We start from the raw sequence: 27092 nt of genomic DNA, 5'->3' as shown, positions 1-27092 counted from the left end.
ATCAAAGATCCATTTACAGAACCATTTATTCTTTCATGCAGCAAACACATGATGGAACATCTTACAGTATGTACACTCTCCCCAAATCCACACGCCACAAGTTCACATGACTTGTCACAACGGGCGATAGGTACATTACATACTATGTACATTTACAGCCCACATCACCACGGATCAAAGACGACGAGAGAAGAGATTTTAAGGGACGATCAGGAGGACTGATTTTATGTTTAGCGTCCTCACAGCACAGATCTGCTCCATCCCGCCGCGACACACTGCAAAGTCCGACGTCTGCTCACAGTTTTCCCTTTCAAGCATTCAACTTAAAAATCTCAGATTTCTCCGTTCACATTTTCAAGATTCAGTGATGCACTGAAATACTAACAGAAAATAAATAAGAGACAAATACTGACACTGTTAGAAGAGTGAACGTCTTAAAATACAAATAAAAACATGGATACCAACTGCTAGAAATAAATCTGCCTTGATTTACTTCAAGAATAAAAATCCAATGAAATAAAACTAGTTCAACTCAGCAGCTGAAGTCATAACGGCATATGTTGGATAAAAACAATAGTAAGTGCAGTTGGTTTTCTTTTCTACAGAAGCCCTGAGAGGACATTCATCCTTATATTAGATTTGACTGTTTTCCAGTGACGACTTGGCTGTTTGCTCAAATCTCGACTTATTCGTCGCATTAGTTTGAGATAAAGACCAACATTGTTTTCTCGGGGTTATGACATATGAGAAACGAGATCAGAAGAAAACAGTCACAAATTGTGAAAAACCGTAATATCCGGATTATAAGTCACAGAAGTTTACAGGCGCAGTCTGTTTTTGGGTTCTCCCAGAAAGAACAGGTTTAAACTTTCTTATTGTGTGATGTTTTCCACTGCGCTCAGCAAAGTCCACAACGTACAACAAGTTTCTGTGCAGCTCTGTCGCTCTTTAGTACCATCTTTTTTTCTGCTTTGTGCAGTTTGAACTCCTACGAGCTACAGTACGGTAGCTGAGCTCTGACGGCCCACGAGTCGCGCTGCCCACCTTCCATGGTCACTCGCTGACTTTAATTGAGGACTACACAAGGTTCATGTACTGAACAATAGACCATCTCTAAATGAATGATGATCTCATCAGGGAGAAAAGATGGTAAAAAAGTGGCGCCTGGCACACTGCTATGTGTCGCTGTGTATCCCTACAGCTTGAACGCAGCAATAAATGGGGATGAATTTTCAAACATTTGAGGTGGCATGCAGCCAGCATGTGATGGTGACGGCCGCACTGTCTGTAATGATAGCACATTTGTCAACATGTTGTACTGGGTTATTCGTCGCACTGGTATGTAGGACGCAGCCAACTTTTTAGATTTAAAAAAAAAAAAAGGCATTAAAAGTGCGTCTTATAGACCGGATGTTACGGTGAGTTTGTCCCCTAAGGGCTTCCGTACTTTACAACAAAATTCAACATTGGTTACCTCATCCAAAAGGAATCAAAATAAATCGAAGTAATAAATCGATAAAAAGTCAAATATGTTTCTGCCGCAACGAGCATTGTGACTTCACTTTGATACATAACCAATGACGTCTCCACGTTTACTCCAGTGTTTGACTATTACCAGAGGCCTTTCTTCAATTTCTATTCAAGTATATATTTTAATAATATTCCAACTAGAGGAATAAATAAAAGCACATTTGTTCTGTCTTAAACTCTGTTAGCTTCAAGGTGAGTTCATTTTAAATGAGAGGTCACTTTTATCTTACAAGTCTCTGCTATGCTTCTCTAATGCGTTACATATTTAGAGTACATTTTAATCCATTAGAATATTTGTCTCCATTGCATTGACCCGTAAACATCCCGGCATGTATCTTCATTGTGTTAGCTTTCTGCAGATAATTACACACACGCGCGTCATGTGAATAGAAGAAGCTTCTCACTGCCAGTAAAAGGAAAAACAAACATCTATAAGGAATGTGAAGCTGAAAGGTCGAGTGCAGCTGGATTCTCCCACCTCTCCCTCGTTTCTCTCAGGGATGGACGTCAACAAACGCACCCCTTCATGAAGTAAGAACCTCTCCGTCCCCTGCTGAATGTTTGCCCGTCGACACGCTGCTATAGATGACCCCACATCTCCTGAGGGGGGAACTGGTCGACCTCTCCGACCTCGTTGCACGGTCGCTCTCCGAGTGTGAAGTCCAGCTTGTAGCGCAGACGAACCTTCTCCTGTGAAGACGAACACAAACAACGTTATCTTCATCTCATCTAAACTTCTGTCCCAACGACTTCACTACTAATCTACCAACGCTCAACAACTTTTTATTACAACAATAATAAAGTCAGGCGTTTAAATACACTATTGCTACATGATGTATTTTGTTGCTAACTGCTAATCATGACCCTAAAAGAAAAGTTTTCAATCCATGTATCTCGCTCGTTGTTTTCTGCAGAAGAATTGGACCCCCAAGTGAAAAATTTAACAGATAACACAACCAAGTTTTCAAGTTACACATTTGTCATGAGGTACATGGAATAAGAGTCAAGTTTTTTTCTTCTCATATCAAAACAGTAAAGATTAGTATTGTATAATAAAATATTCCAGCCCTGGTGTTTATGTGATGTGTAGGTGTGACTGTGTGACCTACCTTTGTAGGGTTGGCCAGAAACATGATCTGTGTGATGGAGGCTGGAGGGAGGATGGGGTTAAAAGGAGCCAGTTCTGTTCCTGATGGAGGCTGCAGCTTCACCTTCATCGCCTGCAGGAGGATTAAAGGGACAGTTAGCAGAGTGTGTTCATGCTTTAATTACAGATTCAAGTAACAACTTCTTCAGCCTCTTTCATTTCCTCTAGAGGTAGAGTTTAGTTAGAGAGGGTCTGGCTGAGAATAGGACCAAAAAATGTTTACATTTGAAAGTTACCCGTTGATCGAACTGACTCCCAAGCCTTACATAAACTGTTACTGAAATAAAGAACGAGGACTGTAGATTTAGTATGCCATTACTGAATCTGAATTCCTGTTAGAAATCATCTTTTTACGACCACAAGGGAGGAGAGGAAGGATTACAGGGATCTGTCATCTTTAAGTAAATTAGGTATAGTGACATGTGACATAAAATAAGTTGGCACATTAGCGCAATAATGATTTATTTTCACTTTATATTACAGAAGAGAAGGTCGAGACCAAACTCTTTGAAAAATAAAGTAAGGGGACCCAGCTAAATCCACCATAAAAGCCTGTTATGTTGACCCACCAGATCATGAAGTCTGTGAGATATGATATGAAAAAGATAGTGTCTAACCAGGATAAAACCAAGTTGATCCTCGTAAATTTCATAATCACAACGATGTCCTTTTTTTTTTAAAAAGAGGGAAACATGGGCGAACCAAAAGGTTCTATGTGTCTACCTTTGGGACGGCAGCCTGCAGTACCACATTGTGAACAGGCTGTGGAGCTGTGTTGAGCATGGACACCACCATCACCAACACGTCAGGCCTGCCAGGGGGACAGTCAGAGGCGAAGTTCAGGAGCATTCGAACACCGTCCTTATCATAGGCCGTCACAGGCAGCACTTTACCTGAGGATTGACAGGACACAGCCAATCAGGAAGAGAGGCAGAGAGTCTCAAACAGAACTATGTTTTCATTTTTAATTTATTAGTTAAAAACAAATCATCTCCCACAGCTAAAACCACCTATGGGGTACCTCAGGGATCATTTCTGGGGCCCCTCTTCTTCTACATCTACATCCTTTTAAAACATCCATAATGCATATATTTCTTTTCGAAGATATGCTGAAGATAAACTGTTAAATGTACGGTTAAGATATAATGATCGGTTTGTAAATTCTTTTGAAAAAACTGTTCTAAAAAGTGTTTTACAAATAAGTAAATACGGTTATTTACACTGTTTGGTTCCACTTTTACAGGCTTGTGTTTGGTTAATGCACATTTTTGTTTTATTGTACACAACATGTCTCTTAACTTAACCAATATGGAAAATAAATATCCTAATTTATTGATCTTAATGCAGAAAATGACAACTGGTGAAGAAAACAAAAAATCCCAGTGTTTATCAGACCATGAATACTGCAAGGAAAACAAGCTTTTTTTTCATTTGTAGACAACAGAAAATTAATTTTTTAACTTATAGGAAGAGTTTAGAAGTCAATATTTGGTTTGCATTTACAGCTTTCTTGCATTTGTTATTCATTGGGGCTATACAAATACAGATTGATTGATTGGTTGATGCGTCTTGGCATGCTCTCCCCCAGTCCGTCACATTTTTGTTGGGTGATGTTATGCCACTAATGGTGCAATAACTCAAGCAGCATGGCTATGTTCCATGGCTTCTCAAGTGTTTATCGAATCAGTGCCTTAGTAAGTAGAATGAGGTGTGCCTGTGTTGAAATTCAACAAACACTGAAAGAGAACATTTCCATGCACGTAGAGAAGTTGATGAAAAGTCTCTGTATATTTGAGTTATGAAAATTGTCTTTTATCCAAACACCACTCAAGCCTGTTTTTAACTTGTACGCTCACTCCTCTCTTATACTTACTGGGTCTGATGGCCTCCAGAGGGACGTGCACGCCGCTCAGAGAGACGTCAATGGCTCTGGCCGGGCTGCCCTGGAGGGGAGGATGGCAGGGGGACAGAGAGCGGAACAGCGGGCTGCCCGGGGCTGAACTCAGGCTCTGAGCCTTTGTGAACGACATAGCGGGAGAGCCAGGCATTACACCCTGCAGGAGAGAGGGTGAGGAGGGACAGCCCTGCACAGGGAGGAGGGGGGGCACTGCTGCAGGTGATCCGAAGCTGCTTCCTCTGGTCATCATGTGGCTGGACAAACTGACAATAACAAAAATAACAAAATGCAAAATAAACGTTGTTGAATGTTATTCAAAATGTAAGGAAGAGCTGAAGTCTCTGTACCTCTTGTGATCTGAAAAGCCCAGCATGGCCAGGTCCTGCAGGTTCTGGAGACTGTGTGTGGCAGCAGCTGGTTCAGGCGGCGGGGGCACCGCTGGACCTGAACATGATGTAACACTCCCAAAGAAATCCACACCTGAAGCCGGAGCCTGCAGAGGAGAAAGAGGGGACAAGATGATTTAACTTCTGCCGTTTCACACCAACAGAAAGAATATAGTTTTATATATACCTGCAGGGAAGTCCACTGATTGGACAGCTCGTTCAACGTAGGCTTTGACTGGCTGCTGGTAGAGGTAGGGGGGTCGTTCAGTCCTAAAAGAAGGTACAGATATTTAGAGTGTAAGAAGAGAGAAAAATCGTCCATCTTTAATATTGTGGACCTGAAAGTTCTGGCAGCAGCTGGCTTACCAGTTAGCTTAGCCTAGCTCTGCCTGATGTTATCAAATCAACCTACCAGCAAATAAAATGTCACTTTAAAGCACTTTAAGTTCATTTGCTCAAACCATGCCTTACAACAGAGTTTAAAACATTTTACATGCTGTTATAATGCAGACTATTTCTTGTCTTGGTGCAGTTCTTAAAATGCCAAACAGTTCCTTGGACCGGTTGAGTCATGAAGCGGATGTTCTACCTAAAGACAGCAGCTCATCATCCAGCAGAGACAGAGCAGTGAAGGCCTTGTCGAGCGGCGGGTGGCTCGGGCTGTTGTTCTGGCTGCCGATGGAGCCGAGCAGGTGTTTGGGAGGAGGGGGGAGGACCGGGATGGGGGAGTCTGTGAGATTGATGGAGATGGGGATGGGGATCGAGAAAGAGGGAGGAGGGACAGGCTGGGGAGGGCTCGGAGTGTCGAGGCCGGCGAGGTCGATCAGCGTGTCTGTGGTGTCTGAGAGGAAATAACAGTGGCTAAACTATTTATTTGATCTCAAGCATTAAAAGGAATCTCATTTTAGAGAAACACTCAACAACATCTCTCACCACTTTCACTCTGACCAGCTGTAGACGCAGGCTCTTCCCTGTCACCATTGATCGGCTGCCCTTCCACTATCTTCTTGTAAGAGTTGATGACTCTGGAGAGATCATCGCTGGCCTGCAGGATGTCACCTGAAGGGGGCGACAGTATGGGGGGGGGGTTACAACTTACTCACAATAAAACCTTTTTTGGAGACATTGCTTGTTAGGATGAAGACGACACAAAACTAGCAAACCTAAATTAGCATCATTGTCCTCGGACTCTGTGGCCATCTTGAAAGCAGAACGCCTCAGCTTGTCACAGCGCTCGTAGAGTTCCTGAGAGGAAGAAAAATGGAGTTGACTATCATGTGACTATCAACTTTAAATGATGACATTGTACAGTATTAATAAACTATTTACTGTATCCACAAGGAGGACTCATTGTTTACAGTTTGATTCAGAGAAAATAAATATTTGAATAAATATAAAGTCCACCATTTTCTCCTTGTCTCCTTTGAGTGGGGACTAAATCTGGACAGCAAATGAGAAGATTCACATCCACGTTTAGGGACTTTGTAGGTCAAAGAGCTGATTCAGGTTTCTGAGAGAGAGTGTGTGTGCATGTGTGTGTGTGTGTGTGTGTGTGTGTGTGTGAAACTGCAAGAAAACCCACCTTAATGATCTCCCTGTCTGATTCTGTGGAGCTGTCTTTATTGTAGTGGGTCAGCATCTCCGTCAGCAGCTTCACGTTGATGTTCACCTCCTCCAGTGTGTGTATTCGCTTTGTTACCTTCTGCACTCGAGCCTCATCCTGAAAACAAACAAAGCAACCAAAGTGACAACATGCTGCATGCTAAACATCAAAATGTTCATGTGAGGCATTCAAAGTACTGTACGGCAGAAAATATTAGCCAATAACACACGAGTTCTACATTTTAAATAAACCTAAACGTTACCTCTTTCACCATGTTCTTGATTAATCTGTTGGCTTCCTGGAGATCCTCTGGATTCTTACTTCGCAGGAGCTCAGCAAGCAGCTAATTACACACACACACACAAACACACAGGAACTCTTTAAACATCCGTTTTCTCTGTGATTGCAGACGGGTTTAACAAGAATAATAAATATTAACACGTTTCCCCTAGAACAAATAATTCAGCTTCTCTTTTTGTCATAGTGGCCTTCACTTTTTGGATTAATGTCTAAACTACCGCTGCAACTACAGTCCCTTTTCACCACAAATGTCCACCATTTGCTGGTTCAAGCTTCTAAATTGTGAGATTTTACAACTTTCTTTTGTGATTTTTGAAAGTAACTGAGAGTTTTTTGTTTTCTTGATCGTTAGCTGGAGTAAAATAAACATTTTAAGACATCACTTTTGGCTCCTCTCTCACCTTGCCCATGTCCTCGTTGTCAAACACCGGGTGTCTGGGTCGGGTTGGAGGAGAAGGAATCAGCGTCCTGTCCAGCGGTAACTCGGGGTCCGTCGTAACGAGGCCTGATGAAGAGAGTGAGGACTGAATTGTTACTTTGATGAAAGTCGTTTTTTTTTTTTTTTTTACACATGCATATGTCTGATCATCTCAACACACCCTGCCTCCTCAGCGTCTGGTAGGCTTCACCGATCTTTACTTCGTTTGGAAAAGCAACAGTCCAGCTGTACAACATCTCCACGATCTTCAACTTCACCTTCTCAGGTGCGCTGTCGCCCATGTACTGGAAACAGGAGGTGGTTAAACAGAGGCTGTGCTGCAGGATATAGAATGTGTGTCATAAATGATACCGCACACTGCTCACCTTTGGAGACACAACTTTGATCAGCTCGTTCAAAAACCTGTATTTCCCGACTTCGTTATGAAACCTTCTCCCGCAGTTCTTCATGCACGCCTCCAACACCTGCACACAAAACCATGACGATGAATCCAAAGTGTTTGCTTCAGTGGATGAGAAGAAGCTTCCTGTCTGAGAATGTCTTACTGTCAGAGCCTGCAGTGCTTCCCATTCCTGCGGGGAGTGGATTTTATGGACGAGCAGCGGGACAGCTATCTGAGGACTGCAGGAGGAGGAAGAAATCCACACTGAGGAGCTTTTTCTGACACGTTGTGAGGAATATTTGAATATATTTCACCAACTCACCCTTCCAGTTCCTTGTTGATCTGATCACAGAAGCCTATGATGTACTCCCAGTCCTCCTGTCGGTTTGTTGGATGGGTGGCTTTATCTGCAGGAGACAAACATTCACACTCAATGTGGTAGCTGTGCAAAGCAGAAGAGAGCAGGGCGCTTGTTTTCATTGTATTTACACAAAACTCTTCGGACTACTTGGGAGAAAGTTTTATGTAGGTAAGAAATGATCTGATATTGGGTGACTAGGACTTATACGGTGGTATCAAAACAAGTATCTATTTATCTATAAATGATCTATTAATCTCTTATTGGACGTTCACCATCAGATATAACATCTCTGCTGAACTGGACCCGACCAAACTCGCTCTACTGACCGCCTGTCGCTGTAAGTCCCGCAGGGTTTCTCTGAACTTGTAAAATCTGACTTTAGCTTTTTCGCAGGCTCATAAGATGGACACTCTAGTTTCTCTGGGACAAATTAAGACAGTGATGTCAAAACACTTCACCACAGTGTGTGATTGTTTGTACTGAGAATCATCCTCTCTCTGCTGAAATGAAATGAAATCTATATTGTTTCATTTTCACTTCTGGTACAGTGACATCCTACACATGTAGGAGGAAATACTCTGGATATGGACATTTTTTACTTTCATAACTCAAAAACAAGTTAATGAGTATGAAAAAAAATGTTTTTCATTTGGCATGTAGAGATGGATGTCACAGACCAGGTTCATGCTGACTTTCATTCTTCGATCTTGTTTCTGATTTGTTGTTATCTAAGACAATTGTCCCTTGTTTCAATTGGCCTGTTCTCCCCTACATGTTAATGCTGCACACACATCTTGTGGTAAATATGGCTCCCATTGTGTCTAAACAATACAGTTCTTGTTATCCCTCTTCCTCTTTGTATTAGCAGTGCTGCTCTGTCATCATTCACAATGTGTCCAATAAGCTCCACAGACGGTCAACATCACACACAGCTGTCAGAGGGGAATATGATCCACACACAAGAGTGTTTTAAAGCTCTCCACCCATCCTGCTAATGATGCAGACAGTGGGGCTGTCACCCAGGACCCTCTGTTAGCTGTAAATCACTTTAAAAGCGCGTTGACAGCTTCGGTACCGACAGATTTACCGCCCTGCCGCCCTGAGAAAAAGCCCCTAGCTAATTTACCACGTTATTTAATTCATAAAACGGGATTAAAATCACTCACTGAGCCAGGATTCAAGCGACTCCCCTTCCTGGTACGCCATAGCACATCAAACATCGCGTGATGTCAGCAGCGTAAACGCGAGAGTACAGAATTATGATTCAGAAAAAAAATCAAAAATAAATAAATAAATGAAATAGACTTTTTACCATTCTGAAAAAAAAATATTTTAGCATTAGTATTTTTATTAATCAAAATGTTTAAGATAAATAGCCGATTTTTTAAAAATAAATAAATAAATGAAGGCATCTCCAGGAGATACTAATCTGGGGTCCTCACTGACGCTCACATTTCCAAGATGGCCGCCTCCATCTCAGGATTACTGAAACCTTGGACACCAAGGTAACTATCATTTTATACAGCCTCCAATAATGAGTCAGTGGTGTTACTGTTTATTTGATATTAATGTAACAATGGCGAACTTTAGAGCACTTTTAACATCGAAACAATAAAAGAAGGACGTAGTCCGGAAGTAAACTATCTCCGGTGCTAAAAAAGAACCAACATGAAATTAACGGGAGGCTTTAATAACCTTTTTATCCTAATTAATCCACTTATATCTAAATATATAACTTTGAATTCATTCTTAGGCTTCTCTCATTTGTTACTTCATATTTAAAATGTATTAGATAAGGACATATTCCAACCACACGATGACAGTGAATAGTGCAAAACAAGATATTAAGATATTCATCACAGATGTTTTTCTTTTTATTCATCTTTTGATTTTAATAAATGCCCCCCAAAAAAACATCAACAAAAAAACAACAAACAAATTAAAATAATACATAAATAAATAAATAAAAAAGATAATCGTATTAATCCCACTTCCAATCTTTTTTGAGTTTTTATTCATTTAAATATAAATTTAAACTATAAACTTAAACATTCTTCTAAATTTCACGAGAATATTTACATTTTTTTTAACCTAGTCTGAAATTGGTGAAAAATACTGAAGCCTGTCTTAAAATCTTTAAACGTCGTTATAAAATAAAGGATTTGGGGAGATTGAATACAAATTTTCCTGATTGACTAATTAATTTAAATTAATTAAATTGTTACTGATCAACTAAATATTACTACATTGTGGTTGTATCTGTCGGTCAGACGCTTGCTTTATTTGAAATGGATCTGCCTTCCTCACTCCTCACACAGATCTTTGACACTCTGCTCTCTGATGAAGTACGGTTTTCAAAATGTCCAATACTTCAACAGTTTTGAAAACAATCTTCTTAAAGCGATATAGTCTGTTATTTTAATCATCGATAGTATCAAAAAGCTTTAAAAAAAAAAGAAAAAGGACACTTGTTCATAAGACAGTTGCAAAGGACAGGTATGAGTCCAAAAACTGCATGAAAACTACCGCACAGTCTAAATGAATATGTTTGCTTACAATTATTTTCTTGTTATATAACAACTCTACTCTGCTGTGCATTTTGTCTGCAGAGTGTTCCTGGTGAGATGGAGCAGATACAACCCGTACTATCTGGAGCCAGAGGTCAGGAAGGAGGTGTACAACAGGCCGGAGGCCGAGCTGAGCGCCGAAGAGAAGGAGCAGCGGGAGCTTAAAGCCCTCAGACCCATCAAGGCAGCAACCAGTGGAGTCACCAGCTCTGTCTTCAACGACCCAGTCCTCAGGTAGAACCAGATCAGATCATTAAAGAGAGAGCGTCACTTTTCAGTCACCGCTACATGCCTCAGGGTGTTTGACTGTTTGTTCTTCCTTGCAGTAAATTCATCAACATGATTATGAAACATGGAAACAAGGTTATGGCCAGAGAGATCTTGACAGATGTAAGATAAAAAAAAACAGTTTTTATTCTTGAGGGAAGTTCAAAGACTTAACCTTTAGGAATATCAATTCATTGAATTTGTCCTGTGTCTTCTAGACTCTGGAGCAGATCAAGAGGAAACAGGTGGAGAAATACAACAAAGCTCCGGCGGGGAAGAAGGACGAGATCGAGTGTAACCCGTATGTCATTTTCCACCAAGCTCTCAACAACTGTAAGCCCATCGTTGGGCTGGCTAGCATTCAGAAAGGTGGAAAGTATTACCAGGTCAGTGAAGAAGCAGATCGGTACATTTCTGTGGCAGCGAACATAAAAACATGAAGTCTAATTACCGTCTGTGTTGTCGCAGGTGCCCATCCCTCTTTCGGAAAACCGACAGCGCTTCCTCGCCATGAAATGGATGATCTCGGAGTGCAGGGAGAACAGGCACAGACGCACACACATGTATGAGAAACTCTCCCAGGAACTGTTGGCAGCCTCTGCGAAGGAGGGCAACGTTATCAAGAAGAAGTTTGAGATGCACAAGATGGCCGAAGCCAACAGAGCCTACGCTCACTACCGCTGGTGGTAGAAAGACGCTCTGGACGCAGAGGGGCGACTCAGTGACACGTTTGTAAATAGTGAACAGTGTGAAGGTGTTCTGCAGGAAGGACTGAGCTGTGGGACAACAGTGGATTATAAACGGCTCACAGGGATGGACTTTTTCTTTCTTTTGATAAACGATGTGGTAAAGCATCACAGCATTTTTTCATTTCAACAAAATAAAACACATAAAAACTGAATAAAGGAAAAACTTTCAAAATTTATTTGAACAAATACAATCGCATCTGAAGTAAAACCCAACCATAAAAAAAATGGAATTGAGTAATGTAAAAATGTTGCAACAAGTTAATAAAAAATATAAACACATATTGCAGTCAGCTCTGTGCCCTGTAGGGAAAATTAGTATCGACAGCATCCAAACGTCCTCGTTAGGATCAGTTTCATACAGCGTAAAGCGACTCTGCCTCGGAGGTGGAGTACAACATTTCTTAAATCCTGAACACGGCTGGGCTTTGAGTGAAATTATTCTGATTTCCAACATTTGTCATTTTTCCTCTGAATCACTCCGAGGTTGATTTGTCTGACTGCCAATTTTATATAAAGCCTATTTACATTCAACAGACGCGAGCTTTCATTATAAACACATTTCAGTTGTAGCGTTTCGTCAGTCTGATTCTGTGGCAGCTGAAGAGCTTAAAGCTGGATCAGATATTAACATCTATGGGCTACATGGTGACGTGAGTGCTGGTGAAATGGAAATACGCCATCCTCCAGTGATTGTGGGAGTAACAAATCAGACATGTCTGCTGCTCTTGTTAAAGAAGAAAACTGTCGGTCTGACTTATAAATCAGCGGAAATGCAGTTTTTACGTTCAACTTCCGATCTCTGCAACAAAATCTATAAAAAAAATGCTCCCTGACCTCGGGACAAAATGCTTCATCTGACTAAACCAGCAACGCAGGAATCCAACTGGAAAACTACTCTGAGTATTTCAAAGCCTTTGTAAAATGTTAATACTAGTCTAAAATATTCAACAAAAGAAGTCAAATTGTGATTTGGAATTAAATTAAAAAGTTGGTCACACAACAATAAAAGTAAAGCAAAGACCAAATCAGCTCGTATCCGACTGGAATGTCTGCTCCAAGCCCGTCGGATCTGGTTAAAACTAAGTCAGACTTTGAAATCTTTTCTCACAAAATAAGGAATGCCTGCGAGATAATTAAAACAAAATAAAAAGATCTTCAGCTTCTTTAGCTGTCAGCAAACGTTAAAACAAAGTATACCTGAATGTGGCTAAACCTCGTAAACATAACTTAACTCTGGGTGAACTATTGCACATTCCACATCCACGGCACCGTGTCTCAGAGAACTTATCGAACGCAGGGAATACTCCAGCAGTCTTTTTGACCAGTTTTGAACAGCCAGCTCCACAGAACCCTTCACTGATTTATCTGGAGGATGTCCATCTTAGAATTGCTGGTTTTATAATCAGGAGAGGAGGTATCCAAGGTGCTCAAAGGTTGGCTAACGCACCTGCCAAACAGCCACTCGGCACATCCTAGTCTGCGATTTCGCTGTAGTAGTACTTGTGGGCGGTGCTGCTGAGCAGCCAGCCTCCGGCCCTGAACTCCAGGATCTCGAGCAGCAGCAGGCGGGCCATGGAGGTGAGTCCCTCTTGAAGCAGGAAGCCGTCTCGCAGCAGGAAGAACAGCTCGTCCATGCGCGGGGCGTTCATCTTCTCCAGCTGCTCTCCGATGCGATGCAGCTGCAACACAAGGCAGTCCACCTGCAGAGGCCGAGGACATGTCAGTGTCTCAAAGAAAACTAATTATTATTATATTAAAGCCGCCGTGAGAAGTTGAATGATGCCTATGTGACCTGCAAAAGCAAACAAGACGATTGATCATTTCAATATCACAGTAGTAAAACATGTGGTGGACGGAGCAGGTTGTGCAAACGGGGGGGGGGGGGGGGGAGTATTTTACCAAACAGGAATCAAATCAAATAAAACAAACAGAAATATAAGTGCACTGTTCCTCACCTCCTCTTCATTCATGAGAGCATCTGGTTGGGCCAGCCTCATCAGACAGTCAAACACAGGGTGGACCAGAGCCACCATCGGCATGTTGTTCACCTGAATGTGAAGACATTTAGGAGAAAAGCATGATTAATACTGTGAGTTTGATGGTGACAGTAACGAGCATCTTAACAATAAAGTTCACCAGGCCGCCACCACAACAACAACAACAACAACAACTGCTTTTGAGGATGAAGGCGGAGTTAAACTGCAGCTGATGAGAAAGTGAACTTCTGCAACACAGGTTAAATGTCCCAAACACAGATATATCTTACACTTATTTTAGTCCAGTTTACAAACAAGACAGAGTCACAATGTTTACAGTGTTAGAGATTTTAAAAATGTTTCAAGTTACTGTAAATAAATCAAAAAATAACATTAAAGCCAGATGTTGAGATCTTCAGTATTTTCACGACATACAACACGATTAAATGCTGAAATCTCTTAACAGGAAACAACAGTGACTTACCTTGAGGTAGTCAAAGATGTTACAGATGAACGTGACGAAGCACACCCACTCCTGCAGCGAGCGCCCCCTCGTCTCCTCCCGCTCCTTGAACTCCAGCTGGAGCCGGTTCAACAGGTTCCTCCTGAACACGCTCCCGTTCTGCTTGGCCTCGGCCTGCACACAGAGAGGTCAGGGTGAAGGTCAAGCATGGGCAAAAAGTCAGAAGACTAAGTAGAGCAGGTAAGCTGGCTCAAGAACCTCCGAGTTTAGACGGGGTAAGAAGAGGATTAAGATATTTTGTTTAAAAGACTTAAATGAGATGGACCCAGTCCTGCTCTGGTTTCTTCAATCCTTCTGTTCCAGTTGTGCTCACAGTCTGGACCAAACAAACCAAGAGGAACAACAAGTAGCTCAATGTAATGTGAACACTACGGACCTGAACGATGGTGTAGCAGATGCGTCCGGCCTCTTTGCTGAAAACCTGGTCCTTGAACGACTGATCCATGATGATATTGGACACCTTCTCCAGGTTAACTGAACCTGGATCTGAAAAAAATATAAATGCATTGTTATGGGAATGGTGTGTTTAAAGAGATAATTGTTTGGTAAGTTTTGGACTGGACAACATAAAGCTGAAGTAAAATCACATGAACAAGTGGAGTTAAGGACCTGGGAAAGTTTTTCATTGGACGTGTTACCCATCACCCTGCTTTGTCTAAAACATTTAGGAGTGACATCTACAATATCTACATTTACAGAGAACAGCAAACAGGAGCTGTGCTGACTGCATTATAGTGAATTTTATATTTAGTATCTCATACGACCCCACTTCAAGATATTCAATCTACGCCATTGGTAACATGCACACCTTTCAAGGCTGTCTTCAGCAACATCTGCGTGTCCAGGTCAAAGGCCTGGATCCTGTAGTCATCAGAGGAGTTCTCCATTAGAGATGGTAGCACACAAATGACACCAGAGAGCCGTCACACTGTGAAGATAAGGAAACACATATTACTGCGTCTTACAGCAGCATGGGTTAAAAAAAACAAAACAGCTGGGGTTTATAATAGCACTGCAACCTTCCCTACAATCCGGGCTCTGCTTCACAAAATACAGACACAGAGACACAGAACGATTTGTGTGACAACAATGAGCACAAAATCCTGTGCTGTCATCAAACTGGCTGCTCATTCACTGAGGGATTACATGTGGATACTCAGGTCAACCAAGAGGTCACCCCAGGGGCGTGGCCACCCCAAAATACCAAACTATGATTGGCTACTTACCTTATTAGAGGCAGGAGTTTAAAGTTAAAATCAGTTATTCTGGCTGTGTTGCAGCTGGCTGCCAGTAGTTTTCTTTTAGTGTCAGTGTAGTACATTTTCTCTTGTCAGTATATCAGTTGTTATTTATTACTGTGCACATTTATTTCATAAGAAAGGTATTTAAGAAAGGGATGAGTCCATAAAAAATGTGAAAGCAAACTTCTCACTGGTTAACATGAAAAGCACTTACTAGCAATGTTTGGATACCTCAACTTTTACAATAAATGTGTTTATGCAAATTAGACGATGTGCAATAGTTTGCTTGCTGTGTGACTTTGAGCATCTTCTTTTGGAGTCCTCAAATATTTGAAGATGTTTGTGTTGCAGAATCGTGTAACTTACATGTAAAAATCATAAATGGGAACAGAAAGTGTAAATGAATGAAAATCATTCAGTGTGCACAAACTTCATGCCACCCCTGGACCAACCCAGACAAAAAAAAGTCTGGACACGCCCCTGGGTTCATCCAGTACCCAAAACCAACAGACTCAACACAAAATAACCCGGTTTTTATCTCAATAATGAAAATAAATGACTTGCACAGCAGCAACGCGCCTTTTACATGATAAACACGTCAAAATAAAGAGAAGCATCATGTTAAAACCACCGTTAGCTTGACGTGTACTGGAGTAACTTTTTGGGGTTTATTGCCGGGTAAACACGAGTATATGTAACGTCAAGACTTAAACAGAGTAACTATCCTGTTTATAACATACTGATAGTTAATCTGAACTATTATTGAATCAGCTAGTTGACGTGCTTCTTCTCTGAAACGTTAATAAGACGACTTAACGTTAGCGTCAAGTTTTACACCCAACCAACATTTACCTGAAAACTACCCGGAATAAAAAGTATATGACGGGTACAAAATGTTTTTAGATAAGCCAATAAGGCAATTACTTACATTTCGAAAAATAATGTAGCGAAAATGTGTCTAAATTATGAGCCAAATCTTCACATTTGTGCTAGATAAACCGCTTGGGAAGGTGAAAGCAGACGCTACTCTGTACAGATTGTCAAAGCCCAAAGTATCGCGACAAGAGAGATCCCTGCACAGTTATATCGAGGCATGGCTAGCACCACGTTACTGACATACTGCCGACGTGTTGTTGTGAGGCAGTGATACATCTTGCTACTTTTTGCTACCTCAGCTTTGGGAGGCTGCGTTCAAATGCTCATCAGATGCTCGGAGTTTCTGATTTAATAGGGCTCTCTTATCTCTCTTACAAGCTTACAATCGAGTTTTAAATTCGTAAGTTGATGAATTATATTTTATTGCCTCGCTACCCAGATCCTATAATGAAAGTTTCTTAGCTATTTCGATTTATTTTGGCTTGAGGACACGTTTATGTGAGCTTTTCCAAAGTGATAGATCATTTATCCGATTATTACGACGACACTTAAATACCGGGCTTTTTATGGCCCGGAAGTAATACTAGCAGTATTTTGGGCGTGCTACAGAGAGCTGCGGTTGTCCTATAAATGTTGTCCTGTACTTTGCGTTCAGTGCTGTTGCAGTAGTTTTATTTATGAATGATTTATTGAATACGGTAAGTGTCTTTGGATCTGTACAGATTACATAGCTGCTCCGTGTTTGTTGTTAGCTTAGCACAGCTAGTCCCAAGGTGTCATGCTTGTCCTTTACCTGTTATGACCATAAACTCATAACTGGATATTATGAAATTATGATATTATGATATAATTGTTTTTCTGCTCCTCATGTCGTCATTGCTTGTTGTTTTGTTCTCACATATATAAATATATTAAAGGTTTGATTATCAGGATTTGTCAAGAAATAATTTGATGACAGAGAATCTGATGAAACATGGAGACTGAAAACATAAAAGAACGGCCCACAGATTGAAACCCTGAGCTTTATTTAACATAAATGCCCCTCAAGATACTCCAAAAATAAAGAATAAACCAAATAAAACAATAGGGACTGGAGACCTTGAGGAATGGAAGGTGCTGAGTCAACCACCCAATTGTCCGTGGTTGCTCTCAGCCCCTCCCCATAAAACTATGAAGACTAAGAAATAAAGTAACCTAAGAAATTCTCCTGCCTGCTCCTCCAAATCCTCCTCCTCCTCCTCCCTGAGCACAGATCACATCCGGGTGCGCAGAGGGAGGATGGAGACCATAGAACCAGAGAGGGAGAGAAATAGAGCTGTACATAACAGAGATGTCTCCTGATGTCTTTCTGCAGCATTGACAGGACTCTGAGGCCGTGGGGACATGGTGGGCTTTGACCCGTCGGCTCAGGGTGCAGTCCACTCCCCGGAGGAGGCAGCCCTGGCCGGGTCAGCTGCTGGGATGGTGACGCGAGCCCTCATCAGCCCCTTGGACGTGCTTAAAATCAGATTCCAGGTAAAGATGTCTTTTTGTACTTAATGTGCAATCATCCTGATTTCAGTGATGTTTGAATGAAGGAGATGTGATGAAACAGACGCTTCACAGGAAGGATTTGAATATTTATATTTGCACAGAGGTAATAATGTAGGAATAAATTACACTTTTCAACAGCGCTAATTAAACTTCCACACTGTATCATGTTTTTATGTTAAATGTTCATAATGCTGTTTCCTTTCGTGCATGTGTATCAGTCTTTTTTTTTTTTTTTGTTCCCACAGCTGCAGATTGAGCGTGTGTCCTCACAGCAGCCGGAGGGGAAGTATCGGGGATTATTCCAGGCATCCCGCTGCATTCACTCAGAGGAGGGACTCTTTGCTTTCTGGAAGGGCCACATCCCTGCACAGCTGCTCTCCATCTGCTTTGGCGCCGTGCAGGTATAGTCCTGCAAAACATCAATCTTGAAATAAACCATTATAACCTGTAACAGCAAGACTGATCTAGTTGTTGTTGTGATCTACAGTTTGCCAGTTTTGAGTTTCTGACTGAGGCGGTGCACGAGACGACGTCGTATGACAGTCAGACAGCCGGAGTTCACTTCGTGTGCGGCGGTCTGGCTGCCTGCTCGGCCACAGTGGTGTGCCAGCCTCTGGACACACTGCGGACACGCTTTGCAGCTCAGGGAGAACCCAAAGTATGAACTGCGGCTGTCGAGATATCCAGCTTCTCTGACTTTTATCACAAGGAACTATTTCTAAGTTCTCCTGAGAAGAACTGAAAACATCTATCATATTATCTTCTTGCTGTTTCCTCAGGTGTACAGAAACCTGCGACATGCCGTGTCCACAATGTGCCGCTCCGAGGGAGTGCTCACGTTTTACCGCGGCCTGGCTCCCACTCTGATGGCCGTGTTCCCGTACGCCGGGCTGCAGTTCTTCTCCTACAACGTCTTTAAAAAGCTTCTGGCTCCGTCATCTGACGCTGGGAAGTCTGGAGGTCAGTGGAGCTCAAACTCACGGCCAAACACTGCACCACATTATGCGCTCACATAAGAGGAGCAGCAGATCACAAAGACTACAGATCAGATCACATCTATTGCTAAAAAAAACATCTTTCAATACTTTTACTCAACGCCTCTTCTCAATGCATCTCCATGGTATGGGTCACATCAGACTGAGGTTTTGTTTTGGGTGTTTTTGCATCAGCACAGCGCTGTGAAACCGAACATTTAATGACTGCAGGCTTTGGGGAAGAGTGGACTGTTGCTACAATCATCCACCAGCTGGTTATGGCAAAATAAAGAGCCCAAAAAGTGGAAGCTTTGTATGAGACAAAGTCGCCAATAAAACATAAATAATTCACACTTTTGGGCTCATTTCTGTGTAAAGGCCTGCACACACGTCTCACATAAAACATGTGACAAGAAGAGTGGCCTCTTTTCACAGCAGTAGAGATGATTCTGTGGCATTGATATGCATCACTTAACAAACTGCTCCACTCTGCTCTTAGTAAAGCACAGAGGGGAAGTTAGTTGTAGATTTGATATTTCCGACTGACAGGAGTGAATGTCTCTCGGATATTCAGCCTAAAACTATCTTTACAGCCGCTGCATCGAGACATGCGACACTTCTGATCATTGCACCTCAGAGTGAAGCACAACTTTAATTTCTCTGCAGCTTCATGTCTGAATTCACTCCATGATGTTCATTTATTATCACTCTGCGGTTTACATGAGTGCAGTGTTGATCAGCTTTGATTCAAAAACTAACAAATATGACGTATTAAAGAATCTGTGCATGAATATCCCCTGCTTCAAGGAAACTTGAGAAGTCTGATCTGTGGCAGTGGAGCTGGAGTGATCAGCAAAACGATCACGTACCCCTTCGACCTCTTCAAAAAGAGGCTGCAGGTGGGCGGCTTCGAGGCAGCCAGAGTTCACTTTGGACAGGTAAGCTCTTCTACATCATGTCTCTTAACAGTCAGACCTCATACTGTGGTCCACATGTGTCATTCTCTGCTGTTCTTCTGGTGCAGGTGCGGCGCTACAGAGGCCTGGTGGACTGCATGCTTCAGATAGCCAAAGAGGAGGGTCTCCGAGGTTTCTTCAAAGGCCTCTCGCCGAGCCTGGTGAAAGCGGCGCTGTCCACAGGATTCACTTTCTTCTGGTATGAGTTTTTCCTCAATGCCATGCGTGACCACAGGGAGCGTCAGAGAACAAAAGACTTAATTCAAAACTCCAAGGGAAGATAACGAAGGAAGAGGGGAAAAAAAAAAATCGGCTGGATCACGCACATCAGAAAACAGACGGGCGCTTTATTCTTCACATATCACACATATCAACCTGCTCAGTGCTCTGTGCTGTTCTCTCTTTGTTTACATGAAGGAGAAACATGACCTCATTTATTTTGTGTTTGTGCTCTTATTATCACATCGTGTGTTGTTGTTTTATTTCAGACTGTTTTAAAAAAAGTATTTAATGTTTCACTGAGTGTGGAGGTTTTGGGTCGCCTGCTTTGGAGAGATAAACGTCATTCAAAAAAACGTTTGACGTCCAAACTGAACTTTTGGTGCACATTTTAAATCTTCGACCTTCATACTGGAGTTGATGTTGTTAACTCACAGAGTGTGGAGCAGAATTGGCTTTGATGTTATCGACAGAAACATGCACACTTTTTGGAGTTTTCATTTATTTGATTGTAAAAGTTGTTGTGTTCATTGGATCCGGCGGGTCAAAGCTCAAAATGCACTGCTTACTGTCCTGCTGAGGGAACCTCTAAACACAGACTGTGGCTACTGCTCCTTCATGTCTGTGCAACACTTTCACTTTCAGGTCATCCTTTTATAAATACAACTTTTTTTTTTATAAAGACTCTAAACTCTGCGTGGTGCTTTAACATGAAGATACATGCATGTTTGTGATGTAAGGATGTCAACGTGTTCGATGCCTCAATATGTTTGGATAACACTGGTATAAATGGTCTTCTTTTCTAGTCTTCTGATTACTCAAAGTGCTTTTACACCACAGGTTTATATTCTGGTGTATAATGTCTTCTCGTAGCTCCAATAGGTCTCCTAAAATAGACTTTCATGAGTTATTTAAAATCATCATGTATGATAATTATAAGTTATCATTACACTGTCACACGATAACCGAAAACAGTATAAAGTGTTTTCTAAATGACTGTAAATTGAAATCCCAGATGTGGAGCGTCGGGGCAGCAGTAGCTCTCAAGTACGGACATGGAGAGGTGCCAGGCCACGTCCTTATAGTCCCCAGGTCCTGTTAGTGTGTGTGTGTGTGTGAGAAGCATGTCTCTCAATACCAGAGTGTAAAACCAGACTCCTCACACAGTGATTATTTACAACAAGATTTTATTTCATTTACTTTAATGAATACAAAAATCATCAAGTGTAACGTCCAAATGAACAATACAGCAGCCGCGTTAAACTTGAGCCACATGAGCAGCGAGTAAAAACTCTGTTCAAACACAACATCGAGAACGAGGCCGAGAAAACAAAGAAAACACTTTCAAATCACAAATATTTCTGAAGGTGAATCATGCGGGTACAGGAGTCCTTCACAGACAAGGTGGCGGACGGAAAATCACTACAACAAACACGTCAAGGAGAAGACAGAACCGAACTTTTAAAATACACTCGAGGCGACTTCATAGCAGCATGGTTCATCACTGGATATGTTCTTCAAGTCGATACTTCACTGTTTATGTTCATACACTATGTACAAGAATACACAATCACCTCACACCTGACTGTGACAACCTTAATACTCAACTGATACGGTGGCCCACAAGGATCTGTCCAAATCACAAACTAAATACTGCAGATACAACAAGCTCCAGGTGACAAAGGCCAGAGGCTCCGATGTCTGAAGGTAAAGAAGAAAAGGAAAAGAGTGGATTCTGTACATGTGGAGTGAATGAATATTGTCGACACACCCTGAGTTTGGATTAAAGTAAGTCGATGCTCCGCTGGGATTCATGTTTCTGAGGAATGTACGCTACACTCGATGTGACTTATTAGACTCCTAACCACAACGCAATTTTCTGAGAAAGCTGGGACGCTGTGTAAAATGTAAATAGACACAGAATGTGATGATTTGCAAAACATTAAAACTTATTTTACCATAAAACTTCTATTAACAGCCCAGGCTTTTATTTCCTTCAGTCTACGACATGATCCTGTCTTTGTTTTGGACAGGTGTCATATGAGACGGGTCTTTCATTATTTGAACACAAACTCGTTCACAGCAAAGACGGGACAGACTATAGAAATATAAATTTACATCAGAAATAATATTTAACTCTAGGGGAGTAAGACAGCCTGCTGCACTGTGTGGGAGAGAGGGAGACACCCTTGTTTCTGTGTTTTTAATCTGCAAACTAATCAGCACTAAAAACATCTGAGAGCTGACTTCATTTGTCAAAAACATGCAGCATCACCAGGCAAGGACGGGCTTCTATTTGAAGATTTACGGTAAAATGAAAAAAGGACAAAAACAACGTATCAAATGTTGTTAATGAAACATCCGGAGCGTTAACACTGAGAGTGATTTTACTGTGACTTTATTGTGCAGTGAAGTCACTCTCAGTGTGACGCTCCAGACGCTCATTTCTTTTCTAATCAAATGTTCCTGCAACCGCCAAGTGGGCTGTGCATGGGGGGGTGGGGGGGTGGGGGGGGGGGGGGGTGTGTGTGTGTGTGTGTGTTTTGGTGTTGGTGGTGGTCCTGTTGCTCATCAGTACTGAGATGTTTCATGTTTTTTAGGAAATGAAATGAGCATTTTGAATTTGACGCCAGCGACCGTTTCAGTAAAGTTTGGAGAGTGGCAACAAAGACCAGAAACGCTGTGAAATGCTTAAAGAAACAGCAGATAAAACATTTCACAGTTTCTAAGGTCAGTTACATGACGGGGGTGTAAAGAGAGCATCACGTTAGAGGCCGAGTCGCTCTGAAGTAAAGATGGGGAACGACTCACTACGCTGTGAATGACTGAACTGGAAAAAAAAGGTGAAACAATTCAAGAATAATGTTTCTCAAAGTACAGCTGTGACGTTGTGCAAGATGTGAATCCACAGTAAGAGAGTTCAGGTGATCAGCTGGACTTCCTGTAGTCCTGACTTGTGTCCTATTTAAAACGTTTGGAGCAATTATGAAGCTACAGATAAGTCAAAGGAGACCCTGAAATGAAGCAAGGAACGGTGAAACATTCAGCTTTTAAATGATAGAAAGTGGTCTCCTCTTACAAAGTGTTTTTTAAAGCTGCACCAGAGAGGGCTAACATGACCCCGTCCCAACTTTTTACAACACATTTTGTCTGCATCAAATTTAAATTGGAAATGTAAAAATCCAAAAGCGATATATTTAAACATCTGACGGTGCTTTTTCCAATATCATATGGGGCCTCACTGTTTTGCAAATCATCACATTGTGTTTTTTAAATTTCCCAGCTTTATAGGAAAATAGTGAAATTGCAAAGAATTCCGGGACATGATGTGTTTCTATTTACATTGTACACAGCGTCCAAACGTGTGTGAAAGCAGGGTTTGTATTTGACGGATGATCCTGGCTGTTTTTGTTTAAGAAGTTGGAGCCTCTGTCTGCTTTAGTTGAACTCTCAGGGGGACTTTATATCTCTACCCTCACTGAGTTTTGGGTTCAGTCTTCCTGTGTGCACCTGTACAGGTAGTCTGAGAGCTTTGCAGTAACACAGGCGGGTCTGTGGGAGCTGGGGATCACCAGGACAGTGAAAACGTCTCCTTCACTTCCGCTGGCTTGAGGGGGCATTTGTGGGATGTGCTGGGCAGGCATCCTCTACTGATTGGACAGGGGGGGTTCACAGGCGTCTGAACCTTCTTCGCTCTCATTCAGGCTGCGGACTGGAGTTCCAGGAGAAAAAGCTCGGCAGTTTGAAGAGCGAATCCCTGCGGCCCGGGTCGGGCAGGGTCAGGGTCTCGGGGGCGGACTTCTTCCTGGGACGCTCCTTTGGCACCGACAGGAACTCGGGGGCTTCTGTGGAGAGCGGGGTGGACGGGGCGCTGTTGGGGCCGCTGCGGGCGCAGGACGGCAGCGGGGTCTCTGAGATGGAGATGGTCGGGGGGAACGTGCCGATCTTCAGGTTGGTGGCTTCTTGCGTGGCCCGCTCGAACTCCCGGACCTCCTCCATGGTCATGTCTGTTTTGAACAAGTTACACACAGAAATCCAGGACACTTTGTAGTTGAGTTTGACAGAAGACAGAAACATTTTGATTTGGATGGTTTTGGAACTGCAGATTTGTAAACATATGCTTTCTCGTCTGTTTGCCTTTGCATAGGAACCATCTTCATTTTAACTTGAATATATATGAAAAGTTCCACCGTGTAAACCATGGCTCTGCTTTGTTTGGATCAGATCTAGTCCTTGTACGACACATCAACAACATCTCAAAATCTTTTAGTCAGACAGATTTAGCTGTTTATTTTGGTCACAATATTCATCAGTAAGCAGTAGCTTATTAGCATGCTTAGTACCATACTGGCTACTTAGTAGTCATTATTAATGATAACTTTATTGATATAACAACTATTCATGGTGAATATTGTGACCTTCATTATTTTATCTGTATGTATTCAGGTTTTAGTGAACCGTTGAACCTGTGCTCTTACATCATATTTTTCTGTAACAATGACAAAAAGCCCGAGTTTCATGAGCACCACCAGCGCCATCTACTTACCAATCCACTCATCCACCCAGGCAAAGGCCTGTCTGTGTCCTAAAAGTAGGACATCTCGAATCACCTGATAAAGAGGAAAAAAGAGAGAGAGAAAAATTGAGCATAGGAAGCAAGGTCGCAGAGGAGGAGCGATAACGAGAGGACAAAGTCAGGGAGGAAAATCAAGGAGAAAGGAGGTGAATCAGAATAACTTAACTGTGATGGCTGTAAAGCTTTTAAAGTTGTAAATGTTTCCGTTCACCCCCAGAGAGATGTGATTAATATGAGTCACTGTATGAGTAATGTCCCTGCCTGTGTGTGTGTGTGTGTGTGTGTGTGTGCCTCAGGCAAGGAGAGCACAGGGACAGTTCAGCCGAGGGACAGATGCTGCGCTGGGCTAGGTGAAAGGGATTTGGGGAAATGGGAGATATGAAGTTTTAACTGTTCAGCCGAAGTGAAGGGAGGCGGTGCAGGTATTTTCTGCAGGGTTTTAAAAAGGGCAGATAGCGTAGAAGGCAATAATGAAAAATCGGATTTGGTTCACGTCCAGGTGACTGAGTGTCATATGTTATCAGAGCAGAGAATGAAATGCCTCTGCCGCAGACACAGAGGGGTCAAAAAGTTCTAATGAGAGGGGAGAAGAGTTTTTTCTGAAAGGCGTCTACAGGATGTACACACAGAAAACATCCTGCAATAACTTTTTTATTTAATATCCTGACCTTGTGCACAAACTGCTCCACTCGTGTTTGCAGCCCCCAGACTTCAAACTTCACGGTGACCAGTTTGTAGGAGCACATGATGGGCTCCTGGCTGTTGATCCATCCTTCCTGCAGGAGGCCTCGGCTCGTCTTCTTCGACTTAAAATAACGCAGGTCCTACAAGGCCAGAGACAGAGAAAACGACGTAAGACATTCTTTTCTTTTTTGTGAATTTCTTAAGATTTGCATGTGTGCTGCATAACGGTTTGTTATCATTATTGGATGACTTTTTTGGGGTCTAATGAAACTGAATGAGGCTCCGTGTTTATTTGCATGTAAAGTAGGGAAAGTGACAACCAATCACGAGTAGTTTCAGAGACCCAAATGGCTGGCACTTGCAATCGGATCAGCTTAATACCTGCTGTAAATTTCCCCTTTGCGTCCGCCTATATATCGCCCATGCCTGGAGCCGGCCCTGATCCTCTTATACAATAGGTCAACTGTTTACCTATACCTAATTAACTCTTCTTCCCAGCATTAATCTCTGCACACACATTTAATCCTCGCTGCCTATAGGACAGGCTCACCTGCATTCATTACAGCCTCCTGCAGGGGGCAGTCAGTCTGCACACTGAGAGTCCCTGATCAAAGCTGTCTGTGCATTAATCACGGCTCCCTATGGACTCATTATGCGGTGGCACTCATTTGTCTTGGGGGGTCATGCATGTAGCTGTGAGTGTGTCAGGACACATGAGAAATGCTAATGAGAGCAAAACTTACCTGTGACAATTCATTTTCTTTACAAAATGCCATGTCAACATACACATGACCAAATGATCTGAACCGTTTTCTCTTGAGTAAATACGCTGCAGTTTAAAGAAACATCTCACTGACATAGAGATGGATACAGGCTTTGTATACGACGCTCTTAAAGCTTCCTGTGAGGAGCTTTGAGCTGGTTACAAAACAGAATGAAATCAATACTGAAGCCTCTGTAGCCTTTGTGGGCTACAAAATCAAACAAGAACATCAGCGACAAGGTAAATCATTTCTGTATAGTTTAGCGTTTAAACGTTTAGAAGTCCCACCTCTAATGAACACAGCCAGGAATGACTTCCTGTGGCATTCTGTGCATGCACATTGATTTAAAACGTACAAATAATCATTATTATTTATACTAAAAAGTTCATGATTACAAGATAAAAACAAGTGCATTTCTCACTATTGTTTTCTATTTGTGCTTCTCTCAGAGTCCAGCTCCTTTTGCTGTCGGTACTATGATTGGTTTTCATTTAGTCTCTGTGGATTGTTTATGTATAAATGAATTATCTAGCAGGGCGCTGTGGTGCATTGACAGGCGTGTCTCTCCAAAGTCCATCCGTCTTTAAATCCAGAAGATATTTACTTCAGCCACGTGAAGTCTAATTTTAGCTCAGGACTGCAGCTCGCTGCTATTTTTAGCTCTGAGAGGGGAGCATAAATCCTGGTGGGGAGCCGTGTATTGAAGTGTGTGTGTGTGTGTGTGTGTGTGTGTGTGTGTGTGTGTGTGTGTGTGTGTGTGAGAGAGAGAGAAAGAGAGTGTGTGAGGGGGGGTTTCAATAATAAAACACTGCAGTGACATTATGACCCCTCCTGATTATAAAATCGCTTCGCTTTTGATTACCATCGCACCCTGAAAGACGGACGCACACACGCATACAAATGTCTTATCACAACGGCAAATGTACATCGCCTTCCCTGCACACACACACACACACACACACACACACACACACACACACACACACACACACACACACACACACACACACACACACACACAGACACACACACACACACACACACACACACACACACACACACACACACACACACACACACACACACACACATCTCCATCATCACTCCGGCAGATGGGCGACGGGTGGTCAAAAAATGAGCTG

At 42.2% G+C, this 27092-nt stretch overlaps 5 protein-coding genes across 6 annotated transcripts in view; 2 read left to right on the top strand and 3 right to left on the bottom strand.

Moving 5' to 3' along the window:
* Window positions 1-8: 8 nt before the first annotated feature.
* On the bottom strand, window positions 9-9287 carry LOC132995432 (ADP-ribosylation factor-binding protein GGA3-like). 2 transcript variants are annotated; one of them, XM_061065416.1, is made up of 17 exons: window positions 9212-9286; window positions 8007-8091; window positions 7848-7923; window positions 7668-7766; window positions 7463-7586; window positions 7265-7368; window positions 6826-6906; window positions 6543-6680; window positions 6124-6205; window positions 5894-6019; window positions 5550-5801; window positions 5148-5230; window positions 4922-5067; window positions 4551-4837; window positions 3401-3570; window positions 2640-2750; window positions 9-2220 (listed from the first exon to the last, which is right to left on the bottom strand). In XM_061065416.1, the coding sequence occupies exons 1-17, from the start codon at window positions 9249-9251 to the stop codon at window positions 2110-2112; spliced, it is 2115 nt and encodes a 704-aa protein (XP_060921399.1). In that variant the 5' UTR covers window positions 9252-9286; the 3' UTR covers window positions 9-2109. The 2 variants fall into 2 exon arrangements, with proteins under 2 accessions (XP_060921399.1, XP_060921398.1); XM_061065415.1 differs by having other exon boundaries at window positions 7668-7923; window positions 9212-9287.
* Window positions 9288-9459: 172 nt separating this feature from the next.
* On the top strand, window positions 9460-11907 carry mrps7 (mitochondrial ribosomal protein S7). The gene is made up of 5 exons (XM_061065456.1): window positions 9460-9550; window positions 10655-10846; window positions 10939-11002; window positions 11098-11265; window positions 11348-11907. Exons 1-5 carry the CDS (start codon window positions 9507-9509, stop codon window positions 11567-11569), a joined length of 690 nt encoding a protein of 229 aa, XP_060921439.1. The 5' UTR covers window positions 9460-9506; the 3' UTR covers window positions 11570-11907.
* On the bottom strand, window positions 11781-16411 carry LOC132995466 (MIF4G domain-containing protein B-like). The gene is made up of 6 exons (XM_061065458.1): window positions 16297-16411; window positions 14936-15055; window positions 14504-14613; window positions 14089-14241; window positions 13584-13676; window positions 11781-13328 (listed from the first exon to the last, which is right to left on the bottom strand). The coding sequence occupies exons 2-6, from the start codon at window positions 15012-15014 to the stop codon at window positions 13101-13103; spliced, it is 663 nt and encodes a 220-aa protein (XP_060921441.1). The 5' UTR covers window positions 15015-15055; window positions 16297-16411; the 3' UTR covers window positions 11781-13100.
* A 402-nt stretch (window positions 16412-16813) lies between these two features.
* On the top strand, window positions 16814-20608 carry slc25a19 (solute carrier family 25 member 19). Its single transcript, XM_061026834.1, has 7 exons — window positions 16814-16942; window positions 17599-17759; window positions 18023-18178; window positions 18265-18435; window positions 18557-18737; window positions 19559-19689; window positions 19776-20608. The coding sequence occupies exons 2-7, from the start codon at window positions 17628-17630 to the stop codon at window positions 19989-19991; spliced, it is 987 nt and encodes a 328-aa protein (XP_060882817.1). The 5' UTR covers window positions 16814-16942; window positions 17599-17627; the 3' UTR covers window positions 19992-20608.
* Window positions 20609-22483: 1875 nt separating this feature from the next.
* The window catches only part of pitpnc1a (phosphatidylinositol transfer protein cytoplasmic 1a), a 49522-nt gene continuing 44913 nt past the window's right edge, over window positions 22484-27092 (bottom strand). The window contains exons 7-9 of the mRNA XM_061026727.1: window positions 25171-25326; window positions 24473-24536; window positions 22484-23933 (exon numbers count right to left, since the gene is read on the bottom strand). Of these exons, the coding sequence (XP_060882710.1) occupies window positions 23623-23933; window positions 24473-24536; window positions 25171-25326 (531 nt within the window). The 3' untranslated portion in view covers window positions 22484-23622. The remainder of the gene's footprint in view (window positions 23934-24472; window positions 24537-25170; window positions 25327-27092) is intronic.

Source organism: Labrus mixtus, chromosome 20 (genome assembly GCF_963584025.1).
Source record: "Labrus mixtus chromosome 20, fLabMix1.1, whole genome shotgun sequence".
In the NCBI taxonomy this organism is placed as follows: Eukaryota; Metazoa; Chordata; class Actinopteri; order Labriformes; family Labridae; genus Labrus; species Labrus mixtus.
This window is presented reverse-complemented; position numbering and strand designations above follow the sequence as displayed.